The sequence below is a fragment of the Otolemur garnettii genome, unplaced genomic scaffold, assembly GCF_000181295.1.
Source record: "Otolemur garnettii isolate 467f Iridium unplaced genomic scaffold, OtoGar3 scaffold00021, whole genome shotgun sequence".
Classification (NCBI taxonomy): Eukaryota; Metazoa; Chordata; class Mammalia; order Primates; family Galagidae; genus Otolemur; species Otolemur garnettii.
The window spans coordinates 16,678,304-16,698,096 of NW_003852416.1; the positions used below are offsets into that span (position 1 = coordinate 16,678,304).

The following is a 19,793-nucleotide window of genomic DNA, read 5'->3' on the forward strand; positions in this document are numbered from 1 at the left end:
TGCTGTGAGCGTGATGCCATGGCACTCTACCCAGGGGGATAGCTTGAGGCTCCGTCTCAAAAAAAAAAAAGAAACTATTAGCGTTTAATGTCTTAAAATCATTTCTATTGGCTCTGTGCCCATGGCACAGTGGTTACAGAGCCAGCCACATACACTGAGGCTGGTGGGTTCGAACCTGGCCCAGGCCAGCCAAACAATAATGATAACTACAACAACAACAACCAAAAATAGCCAGGTGTTGTAGCGGGCGCCTATAGTCCCAGCTACTCAGGAGGCCAAGGCAAGAGAATCGCTTAAGCCCAAGAGTTTGAGGTTTGTGAACTGGGATGCCATGACACTCTACCGAGGGTGAAGTAGCAAGACTCGAGCTTGGCGCCTGGGGCTCAAGTGGCTAAGGTGCCAGCCACATACACCTGAGCTGGTGGGTTTAAATCCAGCCCGGGCCTGCCAAAACAACAATGACGGCTGCAACCAGAAAATAGCCAGGCGTTATGGCAGGCACCTGTAGTCCCAGTTACTTGGGAGGTGAAGGCAGGAGAATCGCTTGAGCCCACGAGTTGGAGGTTGCTGTGAGCTGTGATGCCACAGCACTCTACCCAGGGTGACAGTGTGAGGCTCTGTCTCAAAAAAAAAAAATTTTTTTTTCTATCAAAATATGCTGTTTAATATTTTATATATATTAGATTATATATGATTATATATATAATTTCTGTTTTATAGTGAGGCATATCTTTTTATAGCAATGAACATAGATCTTTACATATTCTCATATAATATGTCGTTGTAATTTATTAACCAGGTCCATATTTATAAACATTTCTTTTTTTTTGAGACAGAGTCTCACTGTGTCACCCTCAGTAGAGTGCCATGGCATCACAACTCATAGCAATCTCAAACACTTGGGCTTAAACGATTCTCTTGCCTCAGCCTCCCGAGTGGCTGGGACCACAGGCACTCACCACAATGCCTGGCTATTTTCTTGTTGCAGTTGTCATTGTTGTTCAGCAGGCCCAGGCCTGGCTCAAACCCGCCAGCCTCGGTGCATATGGCTGGTGCTGTAACCACTGTGCTGCAGGAGCCAAGCCATTTATAGACATTTCTGTATTTCCAATTTATAGTATTATAAATAATTCTACAATGAACAGCCATATATAAGACGCACAGATCTGTGTATTTGTTCTGTTTTTCTCAGGATAGATTAATGGAAGTAATTGCTAACTCGAATGATATATACATTTAAAAAATTTTTTAAGAGATGGGTCTTGCTATGTTGTTGGACTGGAGTCCAGTGGTTGTTTATAGGCATGATCAGAATACGCCATAGCCTTGAATTCCTGGGCTCAGACTACCTGGGCCTGCAGGCATGCACTACTGTGCACAATTTGCATTTCAAAAAAACATTTTTTCTTTGAGACAGAGTCTTGCTCTAAGAGTGCAGTGATATCTTAGCTCACAGCAACCTCAAATTCCTGGGCTTAAATGATCTTCCTGCCTCAGCCTCCAGAGTAGCTGGGACTATAGGCATGTATCACCGTGCCCAGCTACTTTTTTCTATATTTAGTAGAAATGGGGTCTCGCCCTTGTTCAAGCCTCAAGTGATCTTCCCACCTCAGCTTCCCAGATGATAGGTGTGAGCCACTATACCCTGTATTTCAGAATTTGATGCATTTTTCCAAAGTTGCTCTTTAGAAATTTTTTACCAATTTATATGAAGGTATCATTATTAATGTGTGTCAATCTGGGAGTTGAAAAATTATTTAAATTTGCTTTTTCCATGGTAACTAGTGAATTTAGCATACTGGCATTCATTTTTATTTTTTAATTAATTTTTTTTTTTTTTTGAGACAGAGTCTCACTATGTTACCTTCGATAGAGTCCTGTGGTATCACAGCTCACAGCAACCTCAAATTCTTGGGCTTAAGCAATTCTCTTGCCTCAGCTTCCCAAGTAGCTGGGACTACAGGCGTCTGCCGCAACTCTCAGCTATTTTCTTGCTGCAGTTGTCATTGTTGTTTAGCTGACCTGGGCCAGGCTTGAACCCGCTAGCCTTGGTGCATGTGGCCAGTGCCATAACCACTGCTACAGGCACCGAGCCCATACTGACATTTATTGACCATTTTTATATCTTCCATGAATTGTATATCCTTTTGCCTTGCTACTTTTTATCTTGTGGGCTTGGTCTATTTCTTCTTATTATTATTTGTATTATTTTCTTTTTGTTTGGGGGCAGGTCTTACTCTGTCACCTGGGCTGAGTATAGTGGCATCATCATAGCTTAACTACAACCTCAAATTCCTGGGCTCAGGTTATCTTCCTGCCTCTCTGTCCCAAGTAGATGGGATTATACATACATGCTGCCACACCTGGCTAATTTTTGTTTGTTTGGTTTTGTTTTTTGGGGGGAGTTTGTTTTGTTTTGTTTACTTTAGTAGAGACAGGATCCTGCATTGTTGCCCAGGCTCGTCTCAAACTCTTGGCATTAGACAGTCCTCCTGCTTCACTTCCCAAAGTGTAAGGATTACATATGGAGTCACCAGACCTGGCCATTTTTTCTCATTAATTTGTATAAACTCTTTGTATATTAAGGCACTAACCCTATCCTTTGGAAAATTGCTATTCGATATTAGTTTTTAAGTAGTCAAACGTATCCTAATGAATTCTGATTTTCAGGTTCTGTTTAAAGAAGTCTCTCTCCACCAACTCTAAGACCAAGGCTAATAGTTCCCTCTTCCCTTCTTCATTTACCTATTTTATATTTAATGAAATGAAACTCATTTAGTATTTATTTTTGTGTAAGAAATGGTCTTCTTGGCTTTTTCTTAAGCCAGCAATAAAATCTTTTGTCTTATATTTCTTCTGTATCATGTGTTCTTTTATAACAGTCTCATTGATGATTTTTTTAAAATTATGAGGCCTACTGACCCCATATTTAGCAACCTCTGTTTTGAATTTGTCAGAAATAGACAAAGAGAAAATGCCTGTTATCCCCTAGCAAGTATCTTCAAATTTGTCTATAGTTTTAAATCCAGGTACATTGAGAATTGTTTTTAGTTTTTGCTGTCTTTTTCTCTTTCTTTTTTTTTTTTTTTTTTTTGCATTATGAATGCAATCAACCAGACCAGTATGTTTTTGTGGCCGGGGAATAATTGTTTTCTATTATAAAAATAAAATGGTGCCCTTCTGTGATGTGTTTGGCTTTCCTCACATCCCCTGCAGTGGCAAGGACTGGGCAGAAGCTCTTCCCCAAAGAGATGCCCAGGCCAAATGACTTGGAATGCTTTGTCTTATTAAGTCCACACACTGGTGAAGAGAAGTGGTGACAGAAGGCTGTGCTCGAAGTGCTTTGCCTCTGACCACAGACCGCATGATGCCCTCTTGTTTCAGGGTGGGAAGGAAAGGTTGAGATTTTTGCACTTCACTTCCTGAGGACATCGTTTTTAGTAGAAAGTGGGGGACAGGAATCATCAGTACCCTTGAGGTACGTAAGTGAGGTGCTAAGTGCGTCTCGTGGACTTGTGTATTGTTACACTGAGTTACACAGGCAAGCACCTCGTGCTAGTAACAGTGAGAGGCTGTTTCTAAAGGTGGAAGGAGAGTTTGATAAAGGATTTGACCTTCCAGGCCATTGAGAAATGTCAGCCTTCAGGATGGCATTTACCAATCATGCCCTTGTCTCTCTTCTGCCCTTTTATGCTTCTCTTGCAGTGGACGATAGCACTGGAGTTATAAAGTGTGTCTGCTGGAAAAAGCAGAGCGATACCGAGTCTTTACCAGGTAATTTAATTTGCCATGTTCCTTTACTTTTCAACTGACAGATGGATTTTACTCAAAGTAGCTCATAAAAACAGGTATAGGGCCAAATTTTCCCACTTCCCCACTGATGTATTACCTGAACCCACCTGAAGCTGTCCCCAGAGCTTTGGCTGTTCTGAAGACTGACGTGATGCGGAGGCCAGTTGCTCTTCCTTCTCCCATCTCTTTGCCGTTTACTTCCTCCTAAGGCTTCAGGAAGGTGAACAGGTTACTTGCAGTTTCAGCAGCTCATTTTTTACCTAAGTCAAGATGCTTTTTTTTTTTACTGAAAACACATTTTATTGTGAGGATATAGAGAACTTAGTCCACAGGGGCAATCAACTTCGAATGCAAACAAATTTATAGTCAATGACTGGTTTGATTTTAACAAAAAATGTAAAATGTAAGCTTTCTTCTTTTTTTTTTTTATTAAATCATAGCTGTGTACATTACTACAGTCATGAGGTACAGTGTGCTATTTTTATATACAATTCGAAATATTTTCATCAACTAGTTAACATAGCCCTCCTGTCATTTTCTTAGTTATTCTGTTAAGACATTTATATTCTACATTTAGACAGATTCACATGTACCCTTATAAGATGAACCATAGGCGTGATCCCACCAGTCACCCTCCCTTTACCCTGCCAAGTCAGGTCTGAATCCCTTGCTCTGGATGTATCACTTGGATCAAAGAAGATTTTGAAGACTGTTCCTCTCACGTAGTCGGCACTAACTTCTGTTCTACCATAATCCACATTTTCTGAAATCTTGATTATGCTCCCAAATTATACCAGGGATTCTAAAATCGATAAGAATATCAGATAAGATTCCTTGAAAGTTATCCATAAGTAATATAAACTGAAAATGAACTTTAAAATTGTATATTGAACATACTTACCATAATTGAAACAAAATAAGAGTTATTTGAATGCATTTTATAATAATAACAACTCTTAGGTACTTTTAAAAGTTAAATCAAGTTCATAATATTAAAAAAATATTGTGCAATATTGGTCATCATTTTTGGCTCTGGAGAAGCTACAGAAACAGGAACTTTGTCTACCCCTATTTTATAACCTACACAAACAGAAGGTGTAATTTGAATATGCTATTTTAGATGAAGGATCAGCAAACTTTTTCTGTAAAGAGCTAGATAGTAAATATTTTCTGCCTTGGAGACCATGAGTCTGCATTTCAACTATTCAACACAGCTGTTGTAACACAGAAGCAGCCACAGACAATGCATAAACAGGTAGAAATGGCTGTGTTCCAATAAAATTTTATTTACAAAAACTGGGTATGGATGATTTTGTCCTCTGGGCTATCATTTGCACATCTCTGTTTTAGACATTATTTTAGTTTTCAAAATTAACTCTTCTTAAAGAAATGGCATCATCAGGAATATTATATAACTCCTATACTTAGTAATTTTCTTTCTTCTTCTTATTTTTTTTTTTTTTTTTGCAGTTTTTGGCCGGGGTTGCCACCTCCAGCATATGGGGCCAGCACCCTACTCCTCTGAGCCATACAGCACCCTACTCCTGCTGTCCCACTTAGTAATTTTCTTGAGCAATAAAATGATTATTGATACTAAGAGTTTTAAAGTTATCTGTAAATAAGCAGATGAACAATCGTAGTGGGTACCCTTAATCGAAATTGCTTTGCAAATACAACAAGAGTATAAGAACTTAAGGAGAGAGCCTGAAACTGATTCTTGTCGCATTACATGTGATGTTTTTAAATTGTTCCCAACTAGCCCATAATCTCCTTTTAATTTAATTGCCCTCAGTTTAAAAGCATTCCATTGGAAAGTGGCCATTGAAGACTAATTTTTTTAAACAAAATTTAGTTTGAGTCAAAATCATGTTCCAGTCAAAGTATAAAAATATAATATTAACTCCCATAAATGTCACATTGAATGTATCATTCGGACTTAGCTTATGAGCAAAGTTTAAAAAAACTGGCCCTTAATATTAGAATTTTAAAGGGGATTTATCTTTCATGATGGAATAGACTACTTAAAATGAACTTCTGTCAAGCTCCAGCCATCTCATTATGTTCATTAAATTACACAGCTTGAGGCTTCTTTTGGCAATTTGGCTCACCCTTTATATGAAAGCAGGGTCTCTTTTCCTCAGACCAACTATCAGTCTGATAATTTCAATGGTGCCATATGAAGCATTAATTATCAACTATAATCTCTGAAGTGAAATTTATAAATACCTTTAAAATTCAGCCGAAGGAGAAGAGGACCTAAAGATAGGACCACAGATAAAACAGCCTTTTATTTATTTATTTATTTATTTATTATTTTTTGAGACAGAGTCTCACTATGTCACCCTTGGTAGAATGCTGTGGCATCATAGCTCACAGCAATCTCAAATTTCTGGGCTCAAGTGATTCTCTTGCCTCAGCCTCCCAGTAGTTGGGACTATAGGCACCTGTCACAATGCCTGGCTATTTTTGTTGTTGTTGTTGTTGTAATCATTATTGTTGTTTTGCAGGCCTGGGCTGGGTTTGAACCCGCCAGCTCTGGATTATGTGTCTGGCACCCTAACCACTGAGCAATGGGTGCTGAGCCTATTTTTATATTTTTAAGACACAGTCTCACTCTGTTGCCCCGGGTGGAGTGCTGTGGTGCCATAGCTCACAGCAACTTCAAACTCTGGGCTCAAGTGATCCTCCTGCCTCAGCCTCGAGAGTGGCTAGGACTATAGTCACCTGCCACAAAGCCTGGCTAGGTTTTTCTATTTTTAGTAGAAACCTTTCTCAGGCTGACCTCGAACTCCTGAGCCTCCCAGAGTAGAACTCTCAGCTTCCCAGAGTAGAACAGTCTTTTAAAAACTAGTACTTGGAGGGTGGTGCCTGTGGCTCAAAGGAGTAGGGTGCCTGCCCCATATGCTGGAGGTGGCAGGTTCAAACCCAGTCCCGGCAAAAAACTGCAAAAAAAAAAAAAACCCAAAAACTAGTACTGGGGGGCAGGTGTAATCCCTAGTACTCATGCCTGTAATCCTAATACTCTGGGAGGCTAAGGTGAGTGGATCACCTGATGACTGCAGCCTGAAACTCCTGGGCTCAAGGAATCCTCCTGTCTCAGTCTCCTGAGTATTTGGGACTATGGTGCCGCCATATCTAGCTAATTTGCCAATTTTATGTAGAGGTGTGGTCTCGCTCTTGCTCAGGCTGGTCTTGAACTCTTGGTGTCAAGCAATCCTCCTAACACTTCTCAGAGTGTTAGAATTATAGGTATGAGCCACCAACCCCACCAACCCCAGCCAATACTTGGGGTAGTTTCTAAGAAACTCAGTAAGCTGAGCAGTGTTAATACTGATTGTTCCCGGGTATTCCTAGGTTCCCAGGCATTAGTCACTGCGTACACAAAGTTCTTGGTGCTCCCTACATTGCTCTTTTCCTTGGTTTAGTAGGTGTGTTAAAAGAAAATTAATGACTGCACTTTACAAATCCCATGTTTATCCAAATTGTGTTAGGTTAATTTTGATGAAAATATAGCCTCTCTTAAGGCAAAATAAAATGTATGGAATCATTATGTATTTGTTAAGGTATTAAAAATCCACCAGCTATTCAAGGTGCCGAAGCAGAACTTGAGTCTAGGAGTTCAGGACCAGCCTGAGCAACATAGTGAGACCCTATCTCTAAGAAAAATTTTAAGGCCAGGTGCAATGGCTCACGCCTATAATCCTAGCACTCTGGGAGGCCTAGGTTGGTGGATTGCTTGAGCTCAGGAGTTAGAGACCAACTTGAGCAAGAGCAAGACCCCATCTCTATTAAAAATTAAAGAAAAAAAACTAGTCAGGTATTGTGGGTACCTACAGTTGCAGCTACTTGGGAGGCTGAGGCAAGAGGATCACTTAAGGTTGCTGTGAGCTATGATGATGCCATGGCACTCTACCCAGAATGACAGAATGAGACTGTCTCCAAAAAAAAGTTTTTAAAAATTTAAAAGATTAGCCAATCATGGTGGTATGCACCATTAGTCCTAGCTACTCACAAGGCTGAGGTGGGAGGATTGCTTGAGCCCAGGACTTCAAGGTTATAGTGAGCTATGATCATGCCAGTGCACTCCTGCCTAGATGACAGACTGGGACCCAGTTTCTAAAAATTATAATAATAAACCAAATGACTGATGCTGGTATAGGAGCTGTGAGCATGCATGCATTACTTATTAGATCATGTAAAAATAGGTTTGATTTTTTTTTTTCTGGCAAACTTTCTGACAGTGTGTAATGAACTGGAAACCAGTTTGTACTATTTTGTCTAGTAATCCCTAATGAAAGACACACACACACCCCTCAAAACAAGATAATTTTGTCATGAAGGCTAAATCCTTCATTATCACAAATAGCTTACTTACATTTATTATTTCCTATGGATCTGGAATTGTGTTAAAGGTAAGGGATAAATTAGATCATGTACAACAACAACTCTACTATTATTCCTGTTTCATAATTCAAGAAATTGAGGCCCAAGAGTAGAGAGGAAACTGAGGCACAGTGAGGTTGAGTAACCTGCCCAGGCTCACATAGCTAGTAGGAGGTAAGCTGAGATTTAAGTCAGGTCTTTTCTGACTCAAGTAGCCAAGTGCTAACCTGTAAGGTATACCACCCACATATGGTGCTAGTGATAAAAATCAAATTAAAAAATTTTAAAAGAGGGAGGAAATGATTTAGTGAGACTATCCAAACAAACTGTGGCATGTTAACAGGATAGACTGTTCTATGGGTATTTAAAATGCTGAGTTGTATAGATTCTGTGGATACACGTGTGTATTTAAAATTATGCTAGGCAAAAAAAAAAAAAAGAACACAAAATCGTTTACACCCACCAGCTATAACCTGGAAAATATGAGCTTCCTCCTGGGGCAGGCAGCAGAGTATAAAGGATAAGCAGGAAGGCTCTGGAGTTAGAGGTTGTCTGCGTTCAAATGCCAGCTTTGTCACTAACTGGCTGTTTTACTTGCCCAAAATAACTTGCTTGCCCTCTGTGACTTCATTTCCTCACCTCTGCATTGGGGCTAGTGACAAACAGGAGTGGTTGTGAGGGTTAAATGTGCTCATACCTCGTAAAGTACGTGGAACAGCACCTGTAGTATTCAGATGTCTGGGGCTATTCTTCTTACCTAATGCAATTTAAAAGTAAAATTGAGTGATAGAAATTATTTAGAACTGAGTACGCATTGGGTTCTTTTCACCATGCAGTTACGTTTATAGTTTAAAGCAGTATGAGAGTGAGTGTGTGTGTGTGTGAAAGAGAGAGAGAGAGATTAGTCTAGTTCCCCAAGAGAGATGAAAGGTGAGAGATTAGAATGTTGAGTGTCTAAGTGAGACAAGTCTCCTTTCAAGGACACTTGAAAGGGTTATTTAGTGCTTTTGCCACTGTGCCTGATAAACTGTGTCCAGAGTTCACCTTTGGACTATGAATCCCTTTGACTGCTCTGACAGTGCAGGGGCCGGAAAGAAGGTGCTGGAGCCACACTGGAACTCACCCTTGGGCCTCCACCCAGCCTCTGTTCCCACACTCTGCTCTTGAATAGTTACAGTTTATATCTTCTGTCCAGTAGAGGACTTCCTAAGGCTATACGATTTCCTTCAATCAATAGAGCAACTTCCAGTAGGATAGAGAACCGTATGGTGTTGGTCTTATGCTACAGCCATGTCACAAGCGTGGGAGCTGATTGTGTTGTAACTTTCCTTCTGAACTGCAGCTGCTCCAAGTACAGCAGGAGAGCTGAGCTTGACCTCACAACTTCAGAAGCTACGAGAGGCCATTAAGCAGAAAACAAAGTTAGAAATTGGGGACGTTATCCGAATCAGAGGCTACATCCGCACGTACAGAGAACAGCGAGAAATTCATGCCACCGCTTATTGTAAGCATGAGAGATTTTGACCACATTGGTTGTTATTCTGGATGTGTGTTCAGTAAATAAGAGTTTACTAAATAAGAGCTAAACGCCATACTCAAGGAAAGTTCAAATAAGAAAATTTAACTCTTTTTAATATGGGAAATAATATTGTGTAAGATGCTATCTTTAGAAAAGCAGCATTTCGGGTGGTACCTGTGGCTCAGTGGGTAGGGCGCCAGCCCCATATACCGAGGCTGGCGGGTTTGAACTTGGCCCCAGCCAAATTACAACAAAAAATAGCTGGGCATTGTGGTGGGCACCTGTAGTCCCCGCTACTTGGGAGGCTGAGGCAAAAGAATCTCCTAAACCCAGAAGTTGGAGGTTGCTATGAGCTGTGACGCCATGGCACTCTACCGAGGGCAATAGAGTGAGACTCTTGTCTCTAAGAAAAAAAAAAAGTGAATCCTTTACTATATATAGTTGGCAAGTTTATTTGGACAACGTAGTAGAGTTTCCAAAGTACTCTGAAGTTTTAAGTGTCAATTCATTAGGGCACAGTATTGATATTCTTCACAATGCTGGGAACACCACTGAGTCTGTTAACTTTAAAAGAAAATAGCTAATCAGAAGTATGATTTCTAGTTGGAAATCTCAAGGACAACTCTTGCTGTCCACCAGAGGAACAGGTGAGTAAATACACCAGTGTGCCTTCCTGGTCCTGGCCTACTCCCTGGCCAAGCCAGTGGCACTTAGGTTTGCTTTCCCTCTCACAGGATGACTGGGAACCACTTAGCGAACCCTGGGCACCCACGAGGAAGGAGGCCCAGTGCCTCATTGACTATTGTCCCTGCAGCAGTTTGCGCATGGGGAGGAATTGATCTCAGTGTCATTTCTGTGGCATCTTTTTTCTGGTGTTTGTTAGATAAAGTGGATGACCCAGTGTGGAACATTCAAATTGCAAGGATGCTTGAGCTGCCCATTATCTACAGGAAAGTTTATGACCAGCCTTTCCGAAGCCCGGCCCTAGAGAAGGAAAAGGCTCTAAGGTAAGCTGTGCCTCATCACTGCTGAGAACACAGCTGAGCAGTTGGAGACCAGATGGTGGGGTCAGCCTGGGTTCAAATCACAATTGTCCACTACACTCCATGGGGCTCTGGGCACGTCCTCTAACCCTCTGTATGCTTCCATTTCCGCATCTGTAAAGTGAAGACAATGGTACATATGCTTAGGCTTATTGTAAGGAAAATAGATGTGTAATTGGAGTCACTGGAGGAGTAGAGGTGGGAGCAGAGAAAAATCACTCTGAAGAAATAATAGCTGACATTTCTCCAAGTTTGATAAAAACTACAAAATCACAGATCTAGGAAACTCGGCAAATCCCAAGGTAAGAGACCTGACAAAAGCTGTACCAAGGTGCCTCATTATCAAAATGTTATACCATAGCACATCAGAACCAAAAACCTGTAAGAAAACCTACAACAAGCCATTCTCAACCAGGAATGATGTTACTCCTTTATTGCCCATGGAGGTAGTAGGGAAGAATTAGCATATATGTGTATTTATATGCATTATATGCTAATATATGCATAAAGAACTCAGAGGAGACACAGACAACCAATAACAGCAGCTCCCTCAGGGGTGGGGACTGAGAGGTAGGACGGGAGGAAGATAAAAAGGCTTTTCACCGTGTACCCTTCAGTGTTTTTTAACACATGACTATATTATATATTCAAAAAAATTAAAGCACAAACTACAGACCTGGTTAAAATAAAAAGCAAAACTTCTCCATTTTCCTATCTCCCGTGTCAGTACCATTCCCCAGAGGTTACCCTAGTTCCTAGCCTGATGTGTACCCTTTTATTTTTATTTATTTATTTACTTATTTTGAGACAGTCTCACTCACTCTGTCACCTTGAGTAGAGTGAGTGCTCAAGCACTCATAGCACTGTGGTCTCACAGCTCACAGCAACCTCAAACTCTTGGGCTCAAGTGATCCTCTTGCCTCAGCCTCCCAAGTAGCTGGGACCACAGGCACGGACCACAACTGGCTAGTTTTTCTATTTTTAGTAGAGATGGGCTGACTCAGGCTGGTGTCGAACTCCTGAGCTCAGGTGATCTACCATCTTGGCCTCCCAGAGTGCTAGGATTACAGGCATGAGCCACAAAGCCAGGCATTGACGAGTACCCTTTTAGACTTGTTTCTTCTTTGCTTACACAAGCATGAATATTCACCCATATATTTTGTAGGTTGTCATTTGCTTTTATACAAAAATAGAACCATACTTTACAAGCTTACCTTTTATTTAAATCTGTCATGAATAGCTCTGTTGGTTCCTGCAGTTCCACCTCCTAATCTCAAACAGTTGCCTGATGTTCACTGTACAAATTATTCTTTATGTCAAATGCAAGCATCAATATAGTGTTGCATTTTCTAGGTAACTTCTGTTTTCTGCATGCCAGAAAGGAACAAAGATGATGTTTTTTTGCGGGGCTTTTTTAAAAAGAACTTTCCTCCTACAGCAATCCAGGTGCCCCGGACCTCACCAGTCTCACATGTTTGCTGAGTGAAAAAGCCAGAGAATTCCTCGTGGAGAACAGAGTACAGACCTTCTACCAGCAGGAGCTGGAGATGGTGGAGTCTTTGTTGTCCCTTGCCAGGCAGCCTGTGGTTCACAGCACCTCCTCCAACCAAGGGAGTGCACCCTGCCCACGTGAGATTCCAGTCCCAGCCCCAAGTCTGCAGCTGCAGGGCGTGGGTGAACGTGACTGTGGCGTTCAGACTAACAGGGTGGACCAGGGAACAGAGGTGATGATTCTATCACATGTTGTTTCTATTCTAGAAAGGTCACTGACCACTAAGCACTTGAAATGAGGCTGAACCTGCCCTTTCCCCTCCTTACTTAATCTTATTACACTTGGTCTTTGAGTAGAAAATAAAAGTAGTCTTCAGGTGGTGGTACTTTGTTAATACTCACTGAGATGTGCATTTAATCTCAGCAGAAGCCAAATGCAGGGGGTGTAGATGACAGGAGATATTTATCCATTGAAGATGATTTATTGATCTGCAAGATCTTTAACTTGAACCATGGTTTTTTAATGACTTGCCTCTCTTTTTTAGAATAAGGTTAACCTATTGTATTTTAGGAGTTTAAATAAAGATGAGCTTGTATTCAGTCTGTTGTATAAGTAAAATTTCAAGAACATTTAAGTAATTTTTTGTTCTTCTTAGACAGAGTTGCCTCCATTTTTTCACTCTTGATATTATAGGTGAACTTGTTTGGTTGTTTGGTGTTTCTTTATTGTGTGGAATTAAGAATTATTTGACCTATGTAAACATGAGGTCTAGCCCCGCCCCCCAAAAGAAAGGAATTATTCAAGACTTTGGTTTTATGTTTTCCTTTCATTATAGTTTTTAGGTTTGTTGGTGTTGTAACATGACTCATCTATTTATTTTTATGTCTTTTCTTTTTTTTATCTCAGTTAATGTGAGTGTACAAACGGCCAGGTTACAATATTTGCATATGTTAGGTGGAGTTCCTCTTGTAGCTGTGTCCTGCACCCAAAAGATGTGCCAAAACCCTTACATTGTGTCCACTAAGTGGGAGCACACCATTCCCCTCCCCTCTCTCTCCTCCTTCATTCCCTCTCCCCCCAACTTGAATTAAATTGAGTTTTTATCTTATGTGGGCGTGTATTAGATGGTCTACTGGCTTCATATTAGTGTTGAGTACATTGGGTATTTGCTTTTCCATTCTTGTGATACTTTATATTTCTTTTCTTTATTCTCCCAGGGAGTGATCTCCCTTAAGTATCACCTCTTGCCCTCCCTGGCCATGTGCTCTGATCACCACTTGGTCTCTCTTATCCCTGTTTTCATATTGATGATATCACTGGCATTTATTTGATTGCCTATCTGTTCCTCTACCAGAATTTAAGCTGTGTCTCTCCTTGTTCTCTACCCAGGGCCTAGAACAGGGCTACTAGTGGAAAGCAGGGCATTGGTAATTATTTGTTAATTGAAGAAATGAGTGGCTTTTTAAAAAATTTTAAATGGTCCCAGAAAGTATTTACAGGCAGTTCCCAAGTTACAGACATCTGACTGACATACAACTCACACTTAAGAACAGAGGCTATTACAGGTAATAGGTAAATGTACCTGTTCCAACTTGCATACAGATTCAACAAGAACAAACCTATAGAACCGATTTCATTCATAACCCAGGACTGCATGTAGTTAAAAGTAAGATTCCTTCCCGTCCTTCTAGTTCCTTTTCCTGGAGACAGGCACCATTACTAGTCTCTTAAATACCCTCCTGGATATAGTCTGTGCAAAGTAAACTCCAAGGTGTAGCCCCTTCTCTTTTATACAGATGTAGCATGCTGTAGTTTCCTCTCAGACCAGCTTTCATTGATGAGCATGCCTTCCAGATCCTTCGAGCCGTACGTACAGATTTGCCACTACAGACCTTTGCTACATATGCCATAATGTATTTAACAAGTCCCTCCAATCCTGGGACTGTTGAGATGTTTCCTAGTCTCTGGCCATTACCAGCAGGGCTGCCATGAATGCCCCTGCCAGGTAACATAAGTTGTTCGTGATTCTGTTGGAACAGAAACTGGCTCACCCTCCTGACCTTCCAGGCATGGCCACTGTGTCTCAGTTTTGTTTGTGCACCTAATTATCGCTTCTGGGCAACAGGCTGATGTGCCCAGTGATCCATGATTTCATATGGGGAGATGAGGGATATCGTTTCAGAAAACACCGAGGTGGAAAGGGTCACGACTGGCGGCTTTATTCTTTGCCAAGGTTGAGTCTATACAGTTGCAGCTCTCCAGCTGTCTGCTGACAGCAAGATTGACCTTCCCACTTAATCATTTAGAGAAGGCTCAAAGCCAAATTGACCTCTCAGGACTTCTGATGACTCTGTCAGCATGTTTGGAAGGAAATTTAAAGCTTAGTGAAGACCACATTCTTCACATGAAGCCAGCTTCTCTGTGATAGCTATAATTAAGTAGAGAGAGAGACTTAAGGACTCTTCGAGGACTAAATGACTCCTCCATTCAAAAGGGGAATTTTTGGTGTGCTATCTTTTGAAAATGCTTAGAGCAAAAACTTGTGTCTGCCCAGCTCTGTGTGTTTAAAAAGAAATGAATATAGCACTATATTTGCAGTCTTTGGAAACTTTTTCCCATCAATTATGAATTAGTCCTTCACATTGCTGTGGTTGGGGAGGTCAGTATCATTAAATTGAATTCGGTTTAATAGAAGCCTAGGAGACCAAAGATGCTTTACAATTACAGTGAAACCCTAGATTCTTTGGTGCTTTCTGTTGTCATACAGATGAAAGCTTAACAAAAAAATCATTGTGATGCTGTTATAGTTTAGAGGCAGGGAGAGAGAAGGTTTGAATGTTTCCTCCTTTCTCTTTCTTTTTTTCTTCATAGTGGCCCTTCTTAGCAAATCCAGAAACGTGATAAGCAGGCCTTGCAAGACCATTGTTTCTGTGACAGCTGGATGAATGTTGAGTTTGTTTGGGAGTGAAGACTATATATATTTCAGGATCCACCCAGTTCCTGACCTGAGCTGAGAAGAGACTTGGGAAGGTTTAGCGTGTTCAGCCAGTCGCTGTTTTTGTCTGTGAACGATTTTGGTTTCCTATATCTGATCAGTCTGTCATTGCTCTTTTGAAAAAGACGAGAAAGACACAGATCTCCATCCAGGAAAAACTGCTGGCTAGAAGAGATGATTGGAGGCTTTACCCAAGACTAGTGTTTATAACCAGGCCAGGGAAATATGTCCCACGGTCAGCTGAGACAAATGTTTTCGGAAAGGAAGCGTCACATACTGTTTGTATTTACAGGGAGCCATTTCTGTGGCATCCTCCTTGTTCCCAACTGAAGTTGTGTTTCTAATCGCCCAGGCCTAGCATTCTCTTTTCCTGCTGCTTGATCTTACTGAAGTCTGGGAGGAGGAACAGGCTCTGTAAGCTCTGGGGATAACCATCATTTTTAATGACAGGAATAATCGTGTAACAATCATTTCTAGTTAGTTTCCAGTATATTTCTATCTTGCTAACAGGTGTAATAAACTTGGCCCTTAGGATACTGGTGTTAAATTGACTAAGGAAGATAGATCTTAGAATTATAAAGATGAAGGGGTTATAAAGGTTTGTGAAGGAGCTGTCTATTTCAGGTTGATCGAGTGTCCCCTAAGTAAGAGCATTCATGTATGAAATTAAAAACAGCTCTGCCCTAAGCCCCCATGAATGATGGTATATGTGGCTGAAGCTTGCTAGGTGAGGTGTTTATTCTAAACACACCCAGATAGCTTTTCTCCCTGTGGGAGTTGTCAAATATTTCTCAGTCTTACCGTCTCTTCAGAGAATGGATCCTGTCATAACCCAGAATGTTTGTCAGTTTTTAGGCCCAAATGTTCTAATGACAAGGTAACCAACCTGGTGGTTTTTTTTTTTTTTTTTGGAGACAGAGCCTCAAGCTGTCCCCCTGGGTAGAGTGCCGTGGCATTACAGCTCACAGCAACCTCCAACTCCTGGGCTCAAGCGAGTCTCCTGCCTCCGCCTCCCAAGTAGCTGGGACCACAGGCGCCCGCCACAACGCCCGGCTATTTTTTGGTTGCAGCCGTCATTGTTGTTTGGCGGGTCCAGGCTGGGGATTCGAACCCGCCACCTTAGGTGTACGTGGCTGGCGCCCTAGCCGGTTGAGCTACAGGCGCCGAGCCCAGCTTGTTGTTTTAAGTGAAACATTAGACTATTAATTTAATTAAGAGCATTAGGCTGTCATCTTTAGCCCAGAAGAGACACGCTTATGGAATGTCACCAGGATCTATTAGATTAACAAAGTCCTTGTTTGGAAGGCCTCTTCTAGAAAGAGAGAGTTTCTTTAGGGATGGAACTATAAACATTTGAGACTTTTGGAGGTTCTTTCCTCTCTCTGTCACCCTGAGGAAATGTCATCTGCAAATCTCAACTGCACTTTTTTTTTTAGCATCTCTGGCTGTTGCCCCAGATACCCTTTGTAGACGCCTTTCATTAGAATTGGGACTTTGCCTTCAAACACTTTTGGGGAAGCTTGGCCACATTCCTTTGGAGCTCTGATCTTTTTAATATATTGATAAATTTCTGTCATATTAAAAATGGATTTGTACCTTGAAGAAGTTGTTCACTCTTTTCTTTGTTTTGAGAATGAATAACAATCCCCAATGGACTAATATGAAGGATGCAGCCTCTCCAGCGGGGTATTTGTTTCCATTCATCTCACAGACATTCTGTTAGTCACCTGACGTATGCCAGGGAGCAAGTGGCTGAGTATAAGAAACCAGGTTACACTGATTGAACTTGTTAGGTAAAGTCCCTTTCAGAATTGTGTCTTGCCCCCAAAAGGCGTGTGTGTCCCACTAAAGTATGGAACAGTTGAGGAGCATGACCCTGCCAGAGCACCCGTCCCCGTCCTCCTAAACACCTTCCTGCTAGGCCAGTACATTTACTCAGCAGATAAAAGCCCTGTTGGGCAAATTCATGAGCCAGTTGGTCTAGGCCCTAGGGAGTCTCAGATGCTGTAAAATGCAACTTATTTCTTTTCTTCTTTTTTTTCCTTTTTCCTTTTTACACAGGTGACTGTTCAGAAGGACACCACTTCCAAGGCAATTCATAGTATATTTAAGAATGCTATACAGCTACTGCAGGAAAAAGGACTTGTTTTCCAGAAAGATGGTGGTTTTAATCACCTGTACTATGTAAGAGACCTGCAACTTAATTTTTTTCCTTAACAGCTTCCATTACAAATGTATTTATTACTTATAGGCTGGCCATGGTGGTCACATCTGTAATGCTAGCACTTTGGGAGGCCAAGGCAAGAGGATTGCTTGAGGCCAGGAGATCGAGACAGACATATTTATTACTTACAAAAAACCACTTACTGTGTTTAAAATTTATTAAGGAAGTACGTGAAGTCAGAAGTGAAAGTTGGCCCTTGTATTTCCCAAGGTGCCTCTATTGACAATACAGTTGACCCTGGAATGACATGGGTTGAACCGGGCAGGTCCTCTTAGGCATAGACTCTTTTTTCAGCCCAATGCAGACTGAAAATACAGTATTTGAGCATGTGAAACCTGCGTATAAGGATGGTTGACTTTTCACCTACTTGGGTTCCATGGCCATCTGGGAAACTTATGCACAGATTTTGGTACACATTGGTGGTCCTGGGACCAGCTCCCATGTTTACTGAGAGACAACTGTATATCTTCCTAGACATTTGTCTGCACATTTACAAATGCACATATATAAGTATATGCTCCTGTGGCTTTTTTGTTTGATAAAAAATGTGACCATCGGGCGGCACCTGTGGGTAGGGTGCTGGCCTCATATACTGAAGGTGGTGGGTTCAAACCCGGCCCAGCCAAACTGCAACAAAAAAATAGCCGGGCGTTGTGGCAGGTGCCTATAGTCCCAGCTACTTGGGAGGCTGAGGCAAGAGAATCACCTAAGCCCAGGAGACAGAGGTTTCTGTGAGCCGTGTGATGCCATGGCACTTTACCAAGGGCAATAAAGGGTGACTCTGTCTCTACAAAAAAAAGAAAGAAAGAAAGAAAAATGTGACCATCTTCTAAGTCAGGATATCTCAACCTAACACTGTTTGGGCCACATGTGTGACTACTATGGGCACTGTGGGATATTCAGCATCCCTGGCTTTCACACCCTAGATGTCAGGAGCTCCCCAGTCATGAGAAGCAAAAATGTCTCCAGACATTGCCAGTTGTCCTGACCGGGGACCATTGAGAATTGCTACTCTCAGCAATGCTTAGTAATGTTTTTGGCACCCAAATAGCACATCACAAGCACCTTTCTACATTGGTACTTGAAAATCTACCTCATTCTTTTGAACATTTTCGTGTCATTCCATAGTATAGGTAACTTGCTGTAAATTATTTAGTCATTCCTTTGTGACATCCACTTATGGTATTTCCAACTTCTGCTGTCCCAGGTAGTGATGCTAGGACTATTTTTATACAACTGTCTTTGTGAACTTATGTCAGTATTTCTGTAAGATTGACTCTTTTTTTTTTTTTTTTAATTGAGACAGAGTCTCGCTTTGTCAAGCTTGGTAGAGTGCCATGGTGTCATAGCTCACAGCAACCTCAAACTCCCAGGCTCAAGTGATTCTCTTGCCTCAACCTCCCTAGTAGCTGGGACTACAGGTGCCCACCACAGCACCTGGCTATTTGTTTGTTTGTTTGTTTGTTTAGCAGGCCTGGGCTGGGTTCAAACCCACCAGCCCCAGAGCATGTGACCAGCACCGTAATCTCTGAGCAACGGGCACCCAGCCTATAAGATTGACTCTTAAGACTGGGCACAGTGGCTCACATCTATAATCTTAGCACTTTGGGAGGCTGAGGCAAAAGGAGCACTTGAAGCCAGGAGTTTAAGACCAGCCTCGCAGCTTGGTGCCTATAGCTCAAATGGCTAGGGCGCCAGCCACATACACCAGAGCTGGCGGGTTTGAATCCAACCCAGTCCCGCCAAACAACAATGACAACTACAACCCCAAAATAGCCAGGCGTTGTGGCGGGCACTTGTAGTCCCAGCTACTTGAGAGGCTGAGGCAAGAGAATTGCTTAAGCCTTGGACGTTGCTGTGAGCTGTGATGCCATAGCACTCTACCTAGAGCAATGGCTAGAGACTCTGTCTCAAAAAAAAAAAGGGTGGCGCTTGTGGCTCAAAGGAGTAGGACGCCAGCCCCATATGCCAAAAGTGGCAGGTTCAAACCCAGCCCCGGCCAAAAACTGCAAAAACAAACAAACAAACAAACCAGCCTCGGCAATGTAGTGAGATCCCCATTGCTATAAAAAAAAAAAAACAGAATTAGTTAACGCACACTTATAGTCCCAGCTACTGGGAGGCTGAGGCAGGAGAATCCCAGGAACCCCGTAGTTTGAGGTTGTAGAGAGCTGTGATGATACCACTGCACTCTAGCCAAGGCCCAGAGCGGGACCCTATCTCAAAAAAAAAAAAAAAAAACCCAAAACAAACAAAAAAGATTGACTGTTAAAAGAAGAATTGCTGGAGCAAAGGGCACGTATCAGCTTTTGGCCGATGCAGTCTGGTTGGCCCCCCCGAAGTCC

General features: G+C 41.8%; 1 protein-coding gene across 3 annotated transcripts in view; it reads left to right on the top strand.

Annotated features, from left to right (window-relative positions):
• Positions 1-19,793, top strand: part of STN1 (STN1, CST complex subunit) — a 43,758-nt gene that overhangs the window by 14,246 nt on the left and 9,719 nt on the right. For 2 of the 3 annotated variants that reach the window (XM_012803525.2, XM_023511780.1), the window contains 5 exons: positions 3,706-3,774; positions 9,518-9,679; positions 10,578-10,701; positions 12,176-12,461; positions 17,286-17,408. In XM_012803525.2, the coding sequence (XP_012658979.1) occupies positions 3,706-3,774; positions 9,518-9,679; positions 10,578-10,701; positions 12,176-12,461; positions 17,286-17,408 (764 nt within the window). The remainder of the gene's footprint in view (positions 1-3,705; positions 3,775-9,517; positions 9,680-10,577; positions 10,702-12,175; positions 12,462-17,285; positions 17,409-19,793) is intronic. The other variant, XM_023511781.1, reaches the window with a different exon arrangement.